Source organism: Podarcis cretensis (genome assembly GCF_951804945.1).
Source record: "Podarcis cretensis genome assembly, chromosome: 14".
In the NCBI taxonomy this organism is placed as follows: domain Eukaryota; kingdom Metazoa; phylum Chordata; class Lepidosauria; order Squamata; family Lacertidae; genus Podarcis; species Podarcis cretensis.
Genome location: NC_137183.1, coordinates 37,115,661 through 37,135,868, shown reverse-complemented (window position 1 = coordinate 37,135,868; position 20,208 = coordinate 37,115,661). Strand labels below are relative to the sequence as shown.

Genomic DNA, 20,208 nt, shown 5'->3' with positions numbered 1-20,208 from the left:
CCCATCAACCCCAGCTACCAGGGCCAATGGGAGCAGGAATCCCTGGACTATGAAGTTTTTGGGGAAGAGAACAGCTTTGTTCTTCGCTGCCAAAGCCTTGTGTTTTTTCATAATTCAATACCTTAATAGTAGAAGATATTAATTGTGCTATAGATGGATCCACTGGGATCATTTGGTTTTCAGAAGCACCACCCCTTTCCCCCATCCATCATTCCCTATCAAGACCAGCTCTGAAAGTCCTTCTGGTTTCAAAATTGGCATGCTGTGTGGCATAGCAGGCTGTGACTTGAGATGCACAACTATGTTTCAGCTAACATAGGTGAGAGTGAAATATATAATGGGATTTCTTAGCAGAAGGTTTGAGTTGGTATTTTGACAAAAGCCAAAGTTGCCGTTGACAAAAGAATCTCTTTCTCGCTATGTTTCAGGTAATAATGGAATGAAGGGTTTCCCGCCGTGTAGGTAATTTCTGTAGGGATTTAATTTAATTGTTTTTAAAATGGCTGCAAAATGTGTTATTTAATGAAAGAGGTATGAAGTAAATTTAAATGTTTCAGTGCTGCTGTTGCTTCTGTCGGTATTCAGGTTGATTTGATCAGGTTTTCTCTCGTCTTTCCCTTGTAGTTACATAGAGACGTTTACTGACTTTCTGCGCCTCTTTGTGAGTGTCCACTTGAGGAGGATCGAGTCCTACTCCCAGTTTCCCGTGGTTGAATTCCTTGCATTGCTGTTCAAGTACACGTTTCATCAGGTACAACACTGGCATGTCTCTTCTCCTTAATCCAGCTTTGTTTAGAGTTGATTATCCTATAAGGTTTCACGTGAAAACACTTTGTCGGGTTTTTACGGCATTCAAATTAAAATGTTACCCTTACATTGCAAAATAGCAGCAATCCTGGTCTCCAGATTGACCACTGAAAGCCCTGGGTGCATATTTCAGTGATTTCCTGGCATGCCTGGAAATATTATATTGGGTACCACACAACACAGAGGTCTTGACTGAGATCAAATCTCAGTAGCTCTTTTGGTTTCCAGGAAAACAAAAATATGGAGGCAATGAGACAGTATTTAGTTTTGATTAAAAAATGTACCTTTTATTTGGACCAGCTTTTCTTTCAAATGCAGGATACAAGCATTTGAATCTCTTGGGCTTGTTCAAAGCAAAGGAGTATGGAATGAGATGCTTCTGTGCCAAAATATGGTGTTTGCGTATCTTGTTTTGTCTCTGCATTGTTGTTGTTGTTTTCCAGCTCCAGGGTACAGTAAGAGAATTTAAAACAGAACCTAAATAAAACCCCAGGGGTTCTTAGAGCAACTGGTCATGAAAATAAGAATGAAAAGAGCTAACAAAATTGGGACCTAAAAACTTATCAGGGTGGTTTAAAAATCAATTCCTCTTCCAGGGAATTGTAGCTCTGGCAGGGGAATAAGAGTCTCCAAACAATTCCCAGCACCCTTAACCAGTTCAGAGAAATCTTTGGGGAAGCCATGACTGTTTAAAGTGGTATGATTCTGCTTTTAATGTATGGTGTGAATGTGGTCTAAGGTGACATTAGGAGGAAGGCAAGGAAGAGAAGCTACGTTGTCTATCAAGTGGCTATTACAATTCTCTCTCCATATCTAGTTTGTGCGACTGTTAAAAATTGTCTGTTGACTTCCATGTTTCAGCCTACCCATGAAGGTTACTTCTCCTGCTTAGACATCTGGACTCTCTTCTTGGACTACTTAACCAGTAAGATAAAGAGTCGTCTGGCAGATAAAGAAGCAGTTCTCAGCAGGTAAGCAAGATTAGCAGTGCAGTGGAAGATCCCTTGCTCATTTGTATCACAGCTTTTCCTGCTGCTTCCTTCCTTCACTGGGCATCATTTTGAAAGCTACAAAGGATGTGGGTTGTTTTTTTTTTAAAGGCTGGTCCTTTTTCTAGCAACTTGGGATATAATCCTCTGGCTGCTCTTGCTCTGCGCAGAGGCATTCAGGATTGCAGCGGAAAAGGCCAGCTTTATTTTTCCTTGCTGTTGTTCTCACAAGAGTCCATTTGGGTGCACTGCACTGGGCACAATGGAGAGAAGCTTGCCTTCAGATATGTTTCTAAGCTAGAAATGAAAGCCTGATCTACCAAACTTGCAGCAGAATAATGTGCTAGAATGGACTGTACCATGTCACATCACTGTAGGTTGGGGGGGGGGGTATTTTGAATACTCTGCCACATATATAAGTTGTTGTTGTTTTAAAGCACCATAAAGTTAAAAATCAAACTGGCATTCAAGGAATATTAGTTCTATCTCAAACTAGCTTTCTAGTTTTAGACCTTTCCCCCCACATAGGAGCATTCAGAAAAAGTAACACCCCTCCTCACATCCCATTCTATATGAAAAGGGGTAATCCATTTTGCTGCTTTGTACAGCTGCGTATGCAGACCTAATATAGTGGGAAATGAAACGCTCCTCAACAGTTTCAGCCCAAGTCTCACGGGCTTGGATTAAGGAGACTGGCAGCCAGAAAGGATTAGTTGCTCACAGAGGGAGTTCCAAACCTTGGTTTGCTACTTGTAAGAATGAATGCAAGAAGAGGGAAGTTGCATCATTATTTCTGGACGTGTTTCTTCTTTTTAATGCAACTCTTACAGCTGTCATAGGGACAGGAAGTTGTAGATCTGTCATAGGGGCAGGAAGTGTTTACCTGTAAGTGTAAGCGTGCTTACACCACAGGAACAGCATTTGAGGCTTCCTGTCCGTTGTAGCCTCTTTCAAGCAGAGCCTCATGTACAAATCACCTAGTCTGGGTGCTCCTACCAGCCTCCCAGTTCAGTTGACATCCTGGCCTACCCTATTCCTTGCTCAGACTCTCCGCGTGCTTAAGATGGAGAGCTCATTCAATGTAGTTGTTTGTCCCTTGAAATGGTCTGCAGGAAGGGATTTGGGAGCACACCTTGCGTTTGCATGCTCAGTCTCCTCAGTGGAGGAGGAAACAAATGACCCAAAAGGGGAATGTGGGTTCGAATACAGGATCTTGGGGTTTAAATCTCCCCAGACTGCATGTTCAAATAACCACAGGATCTCTCCTTCAGTAGTTCATTTCTCACCACACTGAGAAGAGCATGAGAGCGTGTAAGATAAGCTGTCGGCAGACTCCCTCAAAGCAGGTGGGGGTGGGAGAAATACATTTTTAGCTTGCTCACTTGTCTTTTGCGTATGCTGGAGGGAGCTTTTTCTCAATGCATTTTTCTTACGAAAGAATAGTGGGACAGCAAGTACTTCCTGCAACTTGCTATGTCACTGCTGGGGCTGATGTCACTCAGCGGTGTGTTGCTTCTTTCTTTTTGTTTTGCAATTGGGGAGCTTCGTGAGAAAATAGGCTGAGTTCTGCATTTGTTCAGGCAGTAAACACCACATTTCTAAGAAGGGCAGTCTTAAAAATGAAGCCATACCTGGAAATGTTGTAACAGCGTTTGCGGTTTTGTAGAAAAGGGCATCAGTTCCTTGTGCATGATTGGGGTTCTGGGCATTTAAAAATACAGAATGTATATCTGTATTTGGGTCCTGCACTAGGAAAAGCAGACTTCTGCAACCTGTATAAGTTAAGCAAGTCAAACCAAATTTCATAGTATTTATTTGCATAACATATTCTGGCCGTGGGGAAGAGTGGAGAGCATTGTTAGGAAACTAATAATCCAGTTCAGCTTCTGCCTCTTGAGATTTCATTGACGCACTTTCCAAGTATATCTTTGAAGCCCCCAAGGACTAAAGTTTTGCTTGTTTTTAACAAGAAAAGCTAAACATCTCAAGGTGATAAATATCTGATGTGAGTATGGTGCATCAGTATTGTAGATAAATCTCAAGTTACAGGGAACACTATTATTTTGAAATTCAAACCAGCAGCATTGCACACTCACAACCGGAGTTTGACCTTAAAACATAGATTCTCTCCCCCCAGAATATACAAGCAAACTTTCACTCCATATTACTCCTTTCTTAAAGAGGGGTGTGTGCTTTCTCTTACCCTCTTAAAAGTGTCCAGGCCTGTGACTGTGCAGGTTGAACTAGCCTTGTGGAAAACAGGCGTGGAAGTGTAGCCTGGATTTGAAATGGAAATTAGAATGACAAATAAAGGAGAGAAAAAATGTATATGGACGTAGCACAGTGAATCTTAGACTTCAAGATAGTATCAGAAGCATGAAGAGTGTGTGTAGAAGAATAGAGACAGAGAAAATGAACAGATGATATATTAGGGCAGCTTGCCCACCCTAGTACGGCCCAGATGCTGATGGGCTAAAACTCCCATCATCTCTGACTATTGGCCATCGTGGCTGGTCTGGAAACATCTGGAGCACAGCTGGTTAGGGGAGGCAGCACCAGGGTATGTACACACTTAGCAATCAGATTTGGTTATGCATAACAGAATTCCTTTCTGAGTAGCTCAATTGTCCTCTTATTTAAATGAAACGTTGCTTTCTGCCAAGGCCTTAGTGAGAACTTCCTCTCTCGTACTTCCTCTCTCGTTTAGCAATGACTTATCTTGAATAAGTATGTGGTGTCAGACCAAATGATACTAAAACTCATTTTCCATATATTGTCAACTCTACTGGAATGAACAGAATTCAACTAGGTCTAGCTCAAAGTGGACTCATTGGTATTAGTGGTTATAACTTAGTTCCATTAATTTTAGTAGCTCTGCTCTGAGTAAAACTTAGCTGAACATCACCCCATAATTACTATTATTTTGCAACCCTTTTTTAAAAAAAAACAAAGAAACCATTTTTTCAGATGTCTCATGTCAGATGCGTGCCATGCCTTTTTCTCTTTAAGTTTAAGTAACGTTGGTATAACTTCCATGGACTACCATTTCCTTCCATCATAATGGTTCCAAATTTGATTGGGGTTTTCCTTTTGCTCTTTCCCAGGTACGAAGATGCCCTGGTTCTTCTGCTGACAGAAGTATTAAATCGGATACAGTTCAGGTACAACCAGGCCCAGTTGGAAGAGCTGGATGACGAGACGCTGGATGATGATGTAAGAAGCAGAAGACTGTAGACTTTAGAATCGTAATAACTGTGAAAGTAGAAAGTAGAAAACATTATGCTTCCACTGCATATTATGGAATCTGAAGGCATGTGCAGAATAGCATAGCTGAAATCTTTGAGGCTAAAAGGGACTTTTCACCACCTCCAATGTCTTGTGCCTTATGATTACAAGCCTGGGAAGTGTGGTGTGGAGGTTATGAACCTTTTTTGCAGGTGTGCCAGGTTTTTTAAAAATTTTACTTGCAGATTTGTTTTTAAGTTGTCAGAGTGATCCAAAATGGCATTTCTTCACCCATAGCATGAACTGGAATTTCCCACTCTAACCACATAGCATTCTCTCGCCTCATTTTTCTACTTGTGGAAAATCCGTTCCAACAGCCCTGGTGCAAAGGCAAATAAAACAGCTGATCATGGTATTTCTTTCTCACAGCAACAGACAGAGTGGCAGCGGTACCTACGCCAGAGCTTGGAAGTAGTGGCCAAAGTAATGGAGCTCCTGCCAACACATGCCTTTTCGACCCTGGTAAGTAGGGAGTGTGAACTTTACTCTCACTGTCCTTCAGAGTTTAGATCCATGCCATTGTTACTTCAAAGACCTGCTTTTGATGTGAGGTGTAACAGGAATTCCAGGTGGTTAGAAGAATTGCCTGTTTGCGGTCTTCACTCCATTGAGTTCACTGAAAGCCTGACCCCAAGGTTCTGTTGACCTGATATAAACATGCCCGATACGTAGATGGTGGTGGGAAAAGATGTTTGAGTTTGAGGATTGTGGTCCTTCTGACCTAGAATGGAGGCTCAAATAATAATAGCAATATTAACTTTAGAAATAAATAAAATACCCAGTACACATGACTCACTTGCAAAGTTTCTTTCATACACAAAAGGCATTCACTTAACTTCAAGCAGTGCTTCAGTCATTCACCTTTGCAAGGAATCTTAAAATCAATTGGCAAGCATAAAGTGAAAGTATTTGGTGGAAATTGTGTTCCTGTGTGCCACTTTTGTATAGAGCAGGGGTGGCTTAACCTTTTTCTGACTGGGGTCCACTTTGAGGGTTGGCCACTCCTTTAACAGTGACATGCTGGCATGCGCATGTCACAAGATCATACACGTTCACATGGGCACACCTCCACCTTGGGTTCCAGTTCGAGACTGGATATCTGTTTTCTCACCTCCTTGGCAGAAATCGCATCTTGTACATCCTCTCTGCGGCTGTTGCCACAAGGAGCATGCCAAGTTAGTAGTAGTATGAGATGGCTCTGCTAAACTTTTGCCCGCTAGGAGGTAGGCTTTGAGTTCATAGACCTAGCTGGAACAACTATGCGGTTTAAATCCTGCCACATGACATTGACTCCTGGGATGGCAGCCAAGGCATCTGATCATTTCCCTGTGTCTCCCATCTTGCTTCCCTGCTGCAAAGCTGTGACATACCTGCCAGCTAGTAACACAGCATGCCATCTCCTTGTCTGGTGGTGCTAGATTAGCACTTAGAATTCCTTGGTGTGAGATTGACACTTCTGGCAGGGATTCCCTCCCCTGCTCATCCCTTGGTGCTTTCCAGTTTGGGGGCACTCAGTGCTGCAGTTTGCCAACAGATGGTGCATTATTAAACCTATATTGCAAATGAATATCTAGCAGCATGGTGTGTCTTTAAAGGCTTGCAGTCCAGGGCGGGAGGTGGCTGTGAGGATTTTCACATTTTAGGAGCTGGTGTTGCTGCTTCTGTCTTTCAGCTCTTCATCCTCTGACCCTTGACCTGTACATTAGCAGAACAGTAGCTATAAATGATCAATGTGACAAACCACATGTAGTGCTACATGCATTGTTGAGGGAAGTTTACAAAAGACTGGAGACAGGTTAAACCCCTCCCTTCCTGGCCAATATTAGCATGTGACATTGTATGCCTTGTTTGCCATTACATCTGGGTTAAAAAAAATACTAAGCTGGGGGAAGCAGATTTCAGTGGAACTGGATCGTACCACTATCCTGCTACCCACCCATCCCCCGGCAACATTGCAATATTTAACCTGAGGGTGTGGGAGTCACATTAGTACCTATAGGAACAATTTCTAAGAGTAATTGCAGAGCAGTGTAGGGCAGTTTATGGCAGGAATGTGACTGGAGAAGGAAGGGTTTAACCTCCCTTTCTCATGTACAGTTTTCCCGGCAAAAAATGGAAGGTGTGAGGAGTGATGTCTTAATACTTTCTTTAAAAACACAGGCATTGTTGCTAATGATATATTTAGTGCCACATAGTTTTGACCATAGGATGCTGTGCTATAAATCTGATCCAGCTCTCCCTTCACCATAAATTGCTTAGGGAACCTTAAAAGCAAGCTGCACTCTCAGCATAAGTCCTCCCATTATGATGGTGGTGATTACAGGCAGGTTATCATTATGGAATTGTTCGTGGTTATTTCCCTCCTGTTGCTAAGGCCGACACTGTTTATGTTAATCTGCTTTATTTTGTGTATTCTTATGTGTCACTGTTGTATATATGCTACCTTGGCGGCCACTGCGTAAAGGTGGGGAAAAAAAATGGGAACAGTGACTTGCCTATCTTCATAGACATCCCCAGTAACGTATGTGATTCCCATGGGGCACTTGAATGCCAGGTAAAGGCAATGGAGGATGTTACTATTGACCGCTGGGACCCATGCAGTTCTGCAAACATGTATTTAAGAGCATTCTGGATCCTGTTGCAGACCATTAGTAAGCAAGTCCTGCTTTGGAAAAGCTTCTTTCCCAGAGGAATCGTTTTCCTGCAGTGTCCCATTGACATCATTTTTCATTGTAAGGCTATGATACTAAACTCCCAAACTTTTATTTTCCCTGTCCATGAAGGTTTAGGTGACAGATGAATTGTGCTTAGATCCAGATTCTAAACAGTAGGGAACCATACATGGTTACTATAGTTGAGGACCTTGTAAGTTATGCTTGTTTTCTTCTCAGTTTCCAGTTCTCCAGGAAAATCTAGATGTATATCTGGGACTCCAACAATTCATAGTCAATTCAGGAACAGGTAAGGCAAATTAGTGTTTGAAATCTCATGTGTGTGTGTGTGTGCTGTTTGTGTTGCTATAATATTGGGCTGATCACTGAGCTGGCATTCTTTAACTTGGGAAAACTGCTTTAAGTATGTGCACGTTCATTCTGACATAAACAGCAATTTATACTGGCAAAAATATCCCAGTAGCTAAAATTTGCTTACTCTGTATGGTGTCTAACTATATTATTCTGCATTATATAGAGGTTAATACATTCTACCTGTTGTAAATTCCTTTTTGGCTTACAGAAATATGATTTTTATATGCACATTTTAAAGAAAGGTGTTTTAACTTGTGCATTATATAACTTGTCTCAAGTGAGGTTTTTCATGGGGGGTGGGGCGCAATGTATTTTATATCATGCCCTTTAATAAAATTCCATATAATAATACAGTTTGGCTAAACACCTTGTATGACACCTAAGTAGTTTTATTTCTGAAGTGTCTCGATTGAAGTAAACTTTCAAATACAGGTATAACTAATAAGGCAGTAAAACTGAAGCAGCATATAACAGTTAACAGACTGTAAAACATTAAAAAAAAAGATTACAAAGGCTTATGAAAATAATAAAAAGGACCTTTTCCTGGAACCAAAATAACAAAAATGATTCCAGGTCAGCCTCTCTAGGGTGAGGCTGTTGGGGTGCCACCACTGGGAAAGCCCTCTGCCTGCCTGCCAACCAACCACCTCTCCTCAGATGGTGAGGGTATTCTGTGGAAGGCCTTCTGCTGAACATGTTAAGGTACAGAAAGGTATATTTGGAGATGGGCTGTTTTTTGGACCCCTAGATGTTCAAGGTCAAACTGACAGTTTGAATTTGGGCCGGCAACAGACCAAGAACCTCTGCAACTAATACAGGAGAGGTCTGAGAGAAGATTAGAACACCCAGACAAGTTAGGAATCTAGCTGCCACATTCTGCACAGACTGAAAGGCAGCCCTGTGTAGAGCGTTTTACCATAGTCTAGGCATGTTCAAGGTCAAAATGGCTGGTAACCGCCCACAACAGGCACGCCAACTCCTAGGGATGGGGGCAGTTTCGACTCCTTCCCCACCAAAGTATATCTGCTGCTGAAGAGCACACCCACAAGAAAACACACTGGGATTTAGTACTTCCAGTTAAATAGCAGGAGTCAAAGCAATCTTAATTTTGTGGCTAGAGGTGCCATCTTCTTAAGAGGATTGAGCTTCTCTATGTTGCAGTTGTCTAGAGCCCACCCCCTTAAACCAATCAGGATTTTCTATCTCTGATTAAACTACTTTGACTTCTGCTGTTTGGGTCCCTGTTGTTGCTTGTGTGATAAAGCGGGGCCACCCTGTTCTGAAAAACATTTTAGCCTTTTGGGAGGAAAAGAGCTGCAAATAATTAGTAAAGATTAAAACCCCAATGTCCTCTTTAACAATGCCCCTTTCTAAGCTGCCTAATTTAGCAATCTTGCTTGCATTCGGTGCTTGAACTGTGACCTGCAAGACAGCTAATGCAGAGCAAATGCATGTAATGTAATTACGGTAAATGTTTCATTTCCTGGCAAGCTATCTGCATAATTAGATTTCTCCTATGAGTGCCTTGTGTGTTACAAGGTTATGGCTTCGGACAATCTTTGTATTTGAATTCTATGAAGAGTTTGTGCAGGAGACAGCCATTTCTTTAAATCACCTTAATGGGCAGTAATTTGTCCCTATTAGCAGAAGCACTTGCATTCCGGTTTCTCCTTGCATTTTTATTCCCACTGGCTCATGCTGTCCTTTCAGGTCACAGGCTGAACATTACTGCAGAGAACGACTGCCGGCGCTTACACTGCTCCTTGCGCGACCTCAGCTCCTTGCTCCAAGCGGTTGGTCGGTTAGCCGAGTACTTCACGGGGGACATGTTTGCCGCGAGGTTCAGCGATGCTCATACTGTAGTGGAGAGGTAGGCAGCGTGACCCTCTTGTAGAGTTGAATTCTGGGACAGGCCTGCTCATAGCTGCTGGCATTTCAGCTCCAGCCGCTGTCTGTCTTTATGATATGCCTCCTGTAGGTCTTTACGTGCAGTCCTAAGAGAATCCTGCTGTTCTTTATGCTGCCAAATGCCAAGGTGACTCCTGAGCAGTTTACACACACTGCTTAGAAATGCTAATGATTAAGCAGCATATAAATGCAGTTAAATAGATAAAATAAATAAAACATGGAAATCAATAGCACAGCATTGTTAAAATGCTGAAATTTTTTAAAAATCCACCATAATTCAAATACACTATAAAGCAATCCCATTATAGCGCCAAAATATAAACACCAGTGATTACAATATGCAGCCGTGATTATGGGTGTTGTGCTTCCAATGGAGAAAATAGGAAGATGCTTTATACCAAATCAGGCCACTGGTCTCTCTTGCTCAGTATTGCCTTCACTGACTGGCAGTGACAGCGGAAGTGGTAAGACAGGCATGCAAGCCTCTTACCTGTGGGCCAAAGCAGGCAAGGTTCCTGATTTGACCCAGGAAGCCCTATTTCCTCATCTGTCCCACACTGATGTGATATGACCTCAGGCAAAGCTAGCTGCAAAGGACTAATGAGCCGGAAAGTTCACCTCTGGTTTTTTATCTGCAACTGGAATTTGTATTTGGCACCTTTGTAAATTTGCTGTGAAATGCAATCCAAGGTAAATCTGTACCCGCAGCAAGCGATATTTACATTCAGCACTAAACGCAGGTATGCTGGGTTTGGTCCCGCCCACCTGTCAAAGTCACTGACAGCAGATGGGGATGCCATGATCTTGCCCACCTGTCAGATCCAGCCTCCCACCCCTGCAGCAGAACATATTACTTGTAAGGTTTGGCAGGCCGGATGAGGGTTAGAACTTTCCAAATCAGATGTCTTCAGACTCCTTATTTGTTCTGAAGGACTGTATCCAAAAAGGACATTCTACTTTTCCTTTTAATAGCTCAAAGTAGCTAACAATAAGAAGTTAGAAACAAATAAACATTTATAAAAAACAAAAAAGAAGAAACGTTTCTTTTGGGAATTAAAGGAACAGAACTACCTAAACTGCATAGAAACTTATTCATGTATGCTACTGCAGTGGCAAGAATGTTACTCGCCCAAAAATGGAAAGAAGCAGAAGTCCCAGCAAAGGAAGAATGGGTACAAAAACTTATGGAATATGCAGAAATGGCGAAACTTACCGGAAGAATAAGAAATCAAGATAACAAACTTTTTATAAAAGAATAGAATTGGTTTATTTAATATTTACAGATAAATTGTAAACAGATAAGAACATTGGCAGGATTAGTGTAATAACCTGCAGTTTCATAAGAGTATATATTTAAAGTAGATGAATAAATGAGCAGATTAAGTTAATTTGGATTAATTAAGGAACTGCAGAAAGAGGGGGGAGGAAGTCAAGTTTTGAAATGTTAAAATGATTGTAAAATTAGTGAAATGTATAAACCTGAAAATCATTTTTTAAACATTTAATTGCTAAAAGCAATTGATCACAACATCAGGCCCCAAAATGTCTTCCACCAGCATTACTTATAAATGGGCAAAATGGGACATTTTGTGCATCCCTTTTGTGCATAGATTCTGTGCATCCAACTTAAAGCAGGGTTTATGTTCAAGATAGCAGAGGATTCTGTATATTATTGAGTCCCACTTTTCCTCATTTCCTTGCCTCTTATCTCCTCCCACAGACTGGTCAAGGTAACTCTATATGGGTCCCAGATTAAACTCTACAATATTGAAACTGCTGTGCCATCTGTCCTGAAACCTGACCTTATTGACGTGTGAGTATGATATAATAATAAAAAATGCAGTGTTAGAAAGTGTTTTGGAAATGCTCACTTGAAGTCTGGTTCCTTACTGAAGCCAAAAGACATGTTTTGTACCTATGCAAGGGAACTCTGTAGAGTTCTTCACCCTGCAGTCATTGATAGTGATGGGGGTTGCGAAAGATCTTTCCTGCACAGGAAATCAGAGGGGCCCAGCAGAGTCTGAATGACCACAGCCCAGCCCCACCAGACGTCCCTTCCCAGCTGGCGATCCTCCTTATCCCAAGGCTAAACAATGCGCCCAAAGTTTTGCTTCTCCATGTCCTGTGGGAGGGAGTTGCACAGTCAGAGTGCCACTGTGGTCTGTGCAGCTTCTGTAGCAGCTTGTCAACAGTCCTTTTAATAGATTATGGCATTGCTAGGAATGTCAGATGTTTTCACTCCTTGGCTCCATAGGCCCAGCTCATGTGTCTCATATCCTTTCCTCTGTGTTGCTCACTTCCTCATGATGCAACTGCCCCAACCAAATGATGTCATGGACTGCTATGACCTGAGCCCAGCCAACCAGTTTCGCAGAGCCTACATGATGCAGCCTTTCTCAGCCTTGGGTTGACTAGTGGTCAGGGATGATGGGAGTTGTAGTCCAACAACATCTGGGGACCCAGGTTGAGAAAGGCTGGATTAGCATGTTAGACCTAGGAAGCCAGGGTTCAAATCAGATACACAACTGGAAATGAGTAGACCTGAAGCTTATTGGTCTTGTGTACTTCTATTCCCTTCAGCTTGCATTTGAGATTCTGTCTCTCTGTTTCTCTAGGCATGCACAATCCCTTGCAGCCCTGCAGGCTTACTGTCACTGGCTAGCACAGTTCTACGGTGAAGTTCATCGGCAAAACCCCACACAATTTGTCTCCCTCGTCTCTACTGCCCTGGAAGCAATCACTCCACTAATCAGTTCTAAGGTACAATGCATGACCCAGCGGCACCAGCCATTGTGTACAAAACCAAGTCTTGAAACTATCTCTCTTTTGCCGGGCAAGGTGGCCATTCTTGTGCAGGGGACGTAAATTATTGGTCAATGTGTATAATGGGAAGCTGCCTCATTTGAACTGTTAGTAGTGAACTGCTGCTGGGTTGAGCTACCATTTTGCAGCAGTACGAGCTTCCCTTTCTTGGGTGGAAGGTGATCTTTCAAAGAGAGTGCTCAGGAGAACAAAAGACTAGAGATCACGATTCAAATAAACAGAACAGAGCATGAAAACTTTGCCTCCAACCTGATTCTCCTCTGTCCATCCTGTGCTGTTTAGAGCAGTGGTTGAGCTGCAGTCCTCTCCAAAACTTTTCAGGTTGGGTTCTGGCTGCTCCTGTCTTTTGTCTTCCTTGTCGCCAATTGGGGAGGCTGGCTTAGCTTTTTGATAAATGGCTCTCCCTCAGAACTCCTGAGAGGTCTTAAACTTCTTGCTGCCTCTTGTAATCATGGGCTGAAAGCGGCATAAGCAAGATTCTGGCTAGGTTATTGTTGTTGCTGGTTGGCTCTACATTCATAAGCTATTGAAGAGGTTCCAGAAGACCAGTGCATGTCCTTCAGCTGCCCCTCCGTGGAGTAGCAGCCACAACAAACCTGTTCACTCTTATGTACCGTGAATCTTCTGGATCAAACCCTTTTGTTGATTCAGTTAGAAAAGAGGCTGAAGATCTCTGTCCTCCTGCCCCCCCCCCCCGCCCTGCTCAGGTACAAGAGAAGTTACTGTTGTCCTCCTGCCACCTGCTCGTCTCCTTGGCCACCACAGTACGGCCCGTGTTTCTTATCAGCATCCCAGCTGTCCAGAAAATGTTCAACAGGATCACAGATACTTCTGCTCAGCGCCTCCCTGATAAGGTACGGTGGGACTTAGTGAGCGAGCTGCCATTGTATTGGCTTGGATAGCGGAGCAACACCACTGCACGTCCATTGACTGTAGATGGTTCAGACACAAGAAGTAATTCTGGGTAGCTTAGAAGTGGCCTGCTTCCGATCTCACAGCTGCTTCCAATAAAGAGAGGGGAGAGGAGCGGCATGCATCTGAACCACGCACGTGTGTTTTGCTTAGAGCCAGTGTGGTGTAGTGGTTAAGAGCGGTAGACTCGTAATCTGGTGAACCGGGTTCGCTTCCCCGCTCCTCCACATGCAGCTGCTGGGTGATCTTGGGCTAGTCACACTTCTCTGAAGTCTCTCAGCCTCACTCAAAGAGTGTTTGTTGTGGGGGAGGAAAGGAAAGGAGATTGTTAGCCGCTTTGAGACTCCTTAGGGTAGTGATAAAATGGGATATCAAATCCAAACTCCTCTTCTTTTTAGTGCTCAGTAAGCCTGTTGACTCCAAGCTCTTTGGCTCTGCTGTTGGCATGTCTGTGCAGTGTGGGGTCAAGGCAACCCCATCTAAATGGTTGGACACCAGCATCCTTTTCCCTTTCGGAGCTGCTGATTGTGTTTCCTCAGCTCCTCCTCCTCTCTCTCCCTCCTTACCTCTTTTCTTTTCTTTTTGTTTGATCTGTTTTATTCTCTGCAGGCTCAGATACTCGTGTGCCGAGCGCTCTCAAATATCCTGCTGCTGCCATGGCCAAACCTCCCAGAAAGTGAACAGCAGTGGGCCATTCGCTCGACTAACCATGCTAGCCTAATCTCCGCCCTTACCAGGGATTACCGCAGCCTGAAATCCAGTGCCATCTTGCCCCAGAGGAAAATACAGCAGGACGATAGTAAGTTCCCCCAATACAGGCCTTGTTAGCAACGGCAGAGTAACTGCTAGCACAGTCGGAACAGAAGGATCAGTAAACCTCTCTGACATTCTGGCCAAAGTATTCACATAGCAGCTTTGCATAACTGATGTCTCAGTTCCCAATGGTCCATTGGCAATTAACCCTTACTTATAGCTGTGAGTAACATTGAGATCTTGAAGTCCCCCTAAGTCCAGGAGAGGTTGCTATCAGTTTTGTTTCCCTTCCAGCTGGTCTTTCTGGGGAAAATAAGGGGATTGGTGCTGGGTGTTATGAGGTTTAGACAAATGCATCTCTCGTACTCTGTAAAGTGTTGTGTTCACTAATGGTACTATATAAATACAGTCATCCCCCCACTTGTGTGTGACTTTGTATACATGTGGCACCAGGCAGTCAATTCCTAACCTGAAATGGCAAGAGACAGCTGGAAAGTCCTTGTGGCTCGCAAGGAAACCTTCCTCAGAGCCTGAAAAGGATGTCAGTGAGCCAAAAGTCCAGGAAAAAAATACTCCAAGGGCTCCAAAATGGCATGTGGGAGCTCTCGCTGATGCTATGGTACCCCTTCAACAGCTGTTTGGCAGGAAGCAGTGTGTACTGCAGCAGGCTCCCCACTTACCCAAACCCAATGAGGGAGACCTTGTGCAGCACTTCAATTAAGGTTTTAAATCCTAATTCAACCTGTGGTTGGTGGTTGAGGGGGAGAAGGAAAGGATTTAGGCACTTTTGCAACCGCATGTTTAATCAGGGGTTTAAAGCCTAATTAAGCACTTGATCGGTGTGGGGAGGGAATAAGGAGGCAATGTCTCTACCGCCATCATTTCCACCTCCCTTTTCCACCAACCAGCTGCTTCCTCGTTTGGCAGCCCTGGATCACGTCAGATGGATCCAACCTGGAGCAGTTAGGGGCTGCCTAGACAAATCCTGGATTGGCCCAATTTGGTTTGGGATCCTGTATTTGTCCTGACAGGCTGCACAACTCTGGTGATTATGCTGCGTCTCTTCAGAGACAGGACAGACTGACCCATTCTCAGTAGAAGCTGTTTAGGAGGAGGCAAGGACAGCGTAGGGAATCTTACAGAGATGCACCTCTGGGATGGGTGTCTTGGGTCTACATTTTGTAATTTCCCATGGAAAACCTAGCCATTTTCTCACAGCAAATGGTTTGGGAATTTCGGGCTACCACCTCTTAACTTTTATCTATTTTCACCACCACTGGTGCCCTGGGCTGATGGTTTGAATGTCCTCTCTTGATTTTGCAGCCAAGACATTTATCCATCAGACTCTCAGCGTCTTGGAAGATATTGTGGAAAGCATCTCTGGGGAAGCCACCAAGTCCCGCCAGCTCTGCTACCAGTCACTACAGGAGTCTGTGCAGGTCTCGCTAGCCCTCTTCCCAGCTTTCATTCATCAGTCAGGTATAACCGCAGGGCAGCCTTTCCAGGCGTGGGTCATTCAGGAGCTCTCACCTGTACTTGGCAAGAAGTCCCATCAGGCTGCCATGGTCGTACAGGCGCTGCCGGCGCCACATTAATTCCTGCCCCCCCTACCCACACTTGTGTTGAGAATATTCATCAGGAATCAAGATGGCACTATGCATGCCACTGGGCTGTCCCAACTGGTTGATCTTTCCCATGTACAGTGGTACCTCGGGTTACATATGCTTCAGGTTAAATATGCTTCAGGTTACAGACGCTTCAGCTTACAGTCTCTGCTAACCCAGAAATAGTACCTCGGGTTAAGAACTTTGCTTCAGGATGAGAACAGAAATCGTGCTCCAGTGGTGCAGCGGCAGTGGGAGGCCCCATAAGCTAAAGTGGTGCTTCAGGTTAAGAACAGTTTCAGGTTAAGAACGGACCTCCGGAATGAATTAAGTACGTAACCAGAGGTACCACTGTACAGGGAACAATTCGAACACAGGTCCTAGCAGGTTTCACTGCAGTGAAGAAAATCTGAACGAGGCTTTCGAACTAAATGTGGGTGGTTTGCAAAGGTGACTCGTTAATTTGAGCAAGCAGAAATTAAGGGCAACCCCAAATGGTTTTTTACGTTGACTTTAACTCATTTCATTTTGAGTGGGATTAAATTTGCTTCTGCCTCGTCTTTTGTATTTTATTGTACTTACAATGGCCTGTGGCTACAAGCAAGAAATGCTTATCATATTGTGCCCAGGTAAATGTTGGGAATTTGCAATGCAGGGGATCCAAGAATTCAACTTCCTAGCTGCACCGGCTTAAACCCAACCGGTCACGATCCGCTCTTTCTGGAGGAATGCTTGCTTTGTCTCAGCCAGTAGGAATCTTTATTATCTGGTGGCCATCACTAAATTGGAGAAATAACTCTCACCTGATCAGTTGTCCAGGTTCCCTCAGATCCAAGGTGTCAGGGGGCAATAATTTGGGTGAAGGGCGAAAAGAGCTAAAATAGATTGTGTGTAAATTATTTTATGCCTCTGAACTTTAAAACAACCTTGGTCTGACACTGTATAAGGCAGATTCCTATGTTCCTACATATGTAAGAGGTCTGTGGTTTTTTGCTCAGGTGCCTCATGCGGTGCTGAACTTCAGTTTTGATCCTGCATTGCTAAGTCTTAGCACTTGGCTCTGTATGTTTCCAGCCAGCACATGCCCTCTTCTTGAGTACCTACAGAAAACATTTTGGATTGCAACCCAAGGATACAACTCTAGATTACGACCCATAGCCCACTTGTAATTTGTTTATTTGTTTATTTGTTTTAAATTGTATGTTGCTTTTCCATATAAATTTGCTGAAAGCAGCTTTGTTACTGAAAGCAGTAACAAAAATACAAATACAACGCTTCATTACAATAGCAATCAAAAATTCTGTCATTTCAAACATAACATGACCATCAAATAAATAGCTTGATTTATCTGAATGTTATAATATTTAAAAATGATAATAAAACAAGCTATTGATTGTTAAAACGGATCAATTAATGACAAATAAGCATTCCAATGCAATCATATATCAGCACCAAGCTAAGCAGCAGCCACTGCATGGCAGTACTATACCAAATGGTACAAAATGGTACAAAAACTAAAAAGTGTATAAAATGTTTCATAGTGGCTGAGCAAGTTAATTACTGTCACACAAAACCTCGCATCCAACCCTAAACTGTGGTGCTAAAAATCAACCTAGAGCAAGTGTGTGAGCCCGCAAGAGGAGCAGAGCATCTAAAATCACAAATACCTGTAAACATGACAAAAATTTGACTGTAAATGTCAAAGTGAGTAATGGGTGTGAGCCCTCCCTGAGTTCAGCGTGACTTCTTTTTGAGTAGGTGCACAACTGTAACACTAAGTATGGTTGTTCGCTAGCGGTTACTGTTCATTTCAAGTATTTATTTTATTTTATTGGTTTTTTATTTTCTATATGTATATAGGCCACCCTCTAACAGAGTTTAGGGTCAGATGTCAGAGATTCTTTTTTTTTACAGTCCTGCATTTCCGCAGTCAGCCACTAGAGTTCAATCTAAACCATTCTGTGCACTAATCCAGTGCCTTGCCATTGACTGTGGGGCTGTACAGTGGTACCTCGGGTTACATACGCTTCAGGTTACATACGCTTCAGGTTACAGACTCCGCTAACCCAGAAATAGTGCTTCAGGTTAAGAACTTTGCTTCAGGATGAGAACAGAAATCGTGCTCTGGCGGGACGTCAGCAGCAGCAGGAGGCTCCATTAGCTAAAGTGCTTCAGGTTAAGAACAGTTTCAGGTTAAGTATGGACCTCTGGAACGAATTAAGTACTTAACCCGAGGTACCACTGTACATGCTATTACACTGATAACACTCAGAGCCTTGTCACCAGCTGCTTAGCTGTCCATTTCTCAAACCTGCTGGGTGAGGGCTAAGATGTCAAGCCTTTGGCATTAGCTGTGTAGTAGGTGCCAGGGGAGGATTCAGTTTGCCAGTCCAGTGTCAAATAGCAAAGGTGACTCCTGCCCAAGAACAGTCACATGTCAAAACAATGCTTTTTTTGTTAACGCTTTCCTTTTTGGCTCCTCCGCCTTCCCATTTCCAGATGTGACAGATGAAATGCTGAGCTTCTTCCTCACCCTCTTTCAAGGGCTGAGGGTGCAGATGGGTGTGCCTTTCACCGAGCAGGTCATACAGACGTTCCTCAACATGTTCACCAGGTAACCCGCTCAACTTTCTGTCGCTAATCTTTTGCTGCTGTTTCTTTGACACAGAACATGAATATATAATAATAGGATGGAGCTCGCTTTTGAGACTGGTATGTAGCTCAGATTTCAGAGGGGACGGGGAAGTCTCTATGCATTTACTGCCTGTAAACAAATGCTCTACAGCTAGACCCCAAGTCTTCCTGAAAGCTTAATTGTTTTTTGTGTTGTTCCCTTAGAGAGCAGCTGGCCGAGAGCATCCTCCATGACGGGAGCACCGGGTGCCGAGTGGTAGAGAAATTTCTGAGGATCCTTCAGGTGGTGGTGCAAGAGCCAGGCCAAGTCTTCAAGCCTTTCTTACCCAACATCATCTCACTCTGCATGGAGCAAGTCTACCCAATTGTTGCGGAGGTAGGGCCATCCTGGGGCTGGGCGAGAGACAGAAGGGGATGGGGCAAGGCAGAAGCTCTTGCAGGGTCCGAGTCATGGGACAGCAGTGGAGCCACACCCCTGAGAAGCCCTTAGGGCTTCTCTGTAACAGATGTACACCACTTGGTGGCTTGCAGTCAGATGCACAAATGGACTCCTTTAGAAAGGATCCATTTTTCAGACACTGCCAAGTGATCTGTCCTCGGGTGCTTTGTTCACACATGGTGAGACCAATGGCAGGGAGGAGGTAGGCAGCAGCCAAACTATCCGCGGGAATTGAAATTGTCAGGAAAGCAATGGCACTGTTTATTATTTTGCTTCCCTGTGGAAAGAAGAGGACTGAATATTGCATGGAAATAAGCTGCCATTAAACTTTCATTGGGTGGAATATGGATTGAAAATCAGATGGTCATCTTGCTTTATTTAAAATTTTATTTTCGAGAGGGCCAGTGCTTAAAGGGTGTGCAACTGCAGCACTAACCCATGACTGCTGCCTTCTTCTGCTGCATAGCAAACGCCTCCCTCTCTGACCATCTGCCTTGGGCTGTGCTGATAATGAGACCCGTTCTGGCGATGGGCGTGTGGTGACTCCCTGCATGCTTTCCCTTTGTCCCCAAGCGATCCTCTCCTGATGTGAAAGCTGAACTGTTTGAGCTGCTCTTCCGGGTCCTTCATCACAACTGGCGGTACTTCTTCAAGTCCAGCATTCTGGCGAGTGTCCAGAGAGGCGTAGCTGACGAGCAGATGGAGAACGAAGCACAGTTCAGCGCCATTATGCAGGTACCTGGACGGGAGTCAGCTGGTGTTGTCGCTTCCTTGCTTGTGAGGGCCCAGGTGCCTCTGGCTGGCAACTGTAGGAAACGGGTAACACTGCGAAATGGGGCTCTGTTCCAATACAGCAAAATAGTTAAAACGGCTTACCGGCTGCAAGAACGCAACAGTCCCTGGCTTTCCCATGAGTCCAAATGCTGCCCTGACTACTTGATTTGCATTGTGTTCCTTGTACACTTTGAAGGCTCAAGACCTTTTCAAAAGAGGCAGTGCTTAGTGCAACTGCATATTTTAACTTTGCG

General features: G+C 43.8%; 2 protein-coding genes across 3 annotated transcripts in view; both read left to right on the top strand.

Annotated features, from left to right (window-relative positions):
* Window positions 1–20,208, top strand: part of PERCC1 (proline and glutamate rich with coiled coil 1) — a 200,149-nt gene that overhangs the window by 122,778 nt on the left and 57,163 nt on the right. The window lies entirely within an intron of this gene.
* Window positions 1–20,208, top strand: part of XPO6 (exportin 6) — a 48,248-nt gene that overhangs the window by 24,372 nt on the left and 3,668 nt on the right. The window contains exons 9-23 of one of the 2 annotated variants that reach the window (XM_079952487.1): window positions 429–462; window positions 625–751; window positions 1,669–1,778; window positions 4,901–5,009; window positions 5,451–5,543; window positions 7,973–8,042; window positions 9,818–9,977; window positions 11,736–11,828; window positions 12,631–12,775; window positions 13,546–13,692; window positions 14,360–14,549; window positions 15,827–15,982; window positions 18,607–18,721; window positions 18,946–19,117; window positions 19,754–19,915. In XM_079952487.1, coding sequence (XP_079808613.1) covers window positions 429–462; window positions 625–751; window positions 1,669–1,778; window positions 4,901–5,009; window positions 5,451–5,543; window positions 7,973–8,042; window positions 9,818–9,977; window positions 11,736–11,828; window positions 12,631–12,775; window positions 13,546–13,692; window positions 14,360–14,549; window positions 15,827–15,982; window positions 18,607–18,721; window positions 18,946–19,117; window positions 19,754–19,915 — 1,883 coding nt within the window. The remainder of the gene's footprint in view (window positions 1–428; window positions 463–624; window positions 752–1,668; window positions 1,779–4,900; window positions 5,010–5,450; window positions 5,544–7,972; window positions 8,043–9,817; window positions 9,978–11,735; window positions 11,829–12,630; window positions 12,776–13,545; window positions 13,693–14,359; window positions 14,550–15,826; window positions 15,983–18,606; window positions 18,722–18,945; window positions 19,118–19,753; window positions 19,916–20,208) is intronic. The other variant, XM_079952486.1, reaches the window with a different exon arrangement.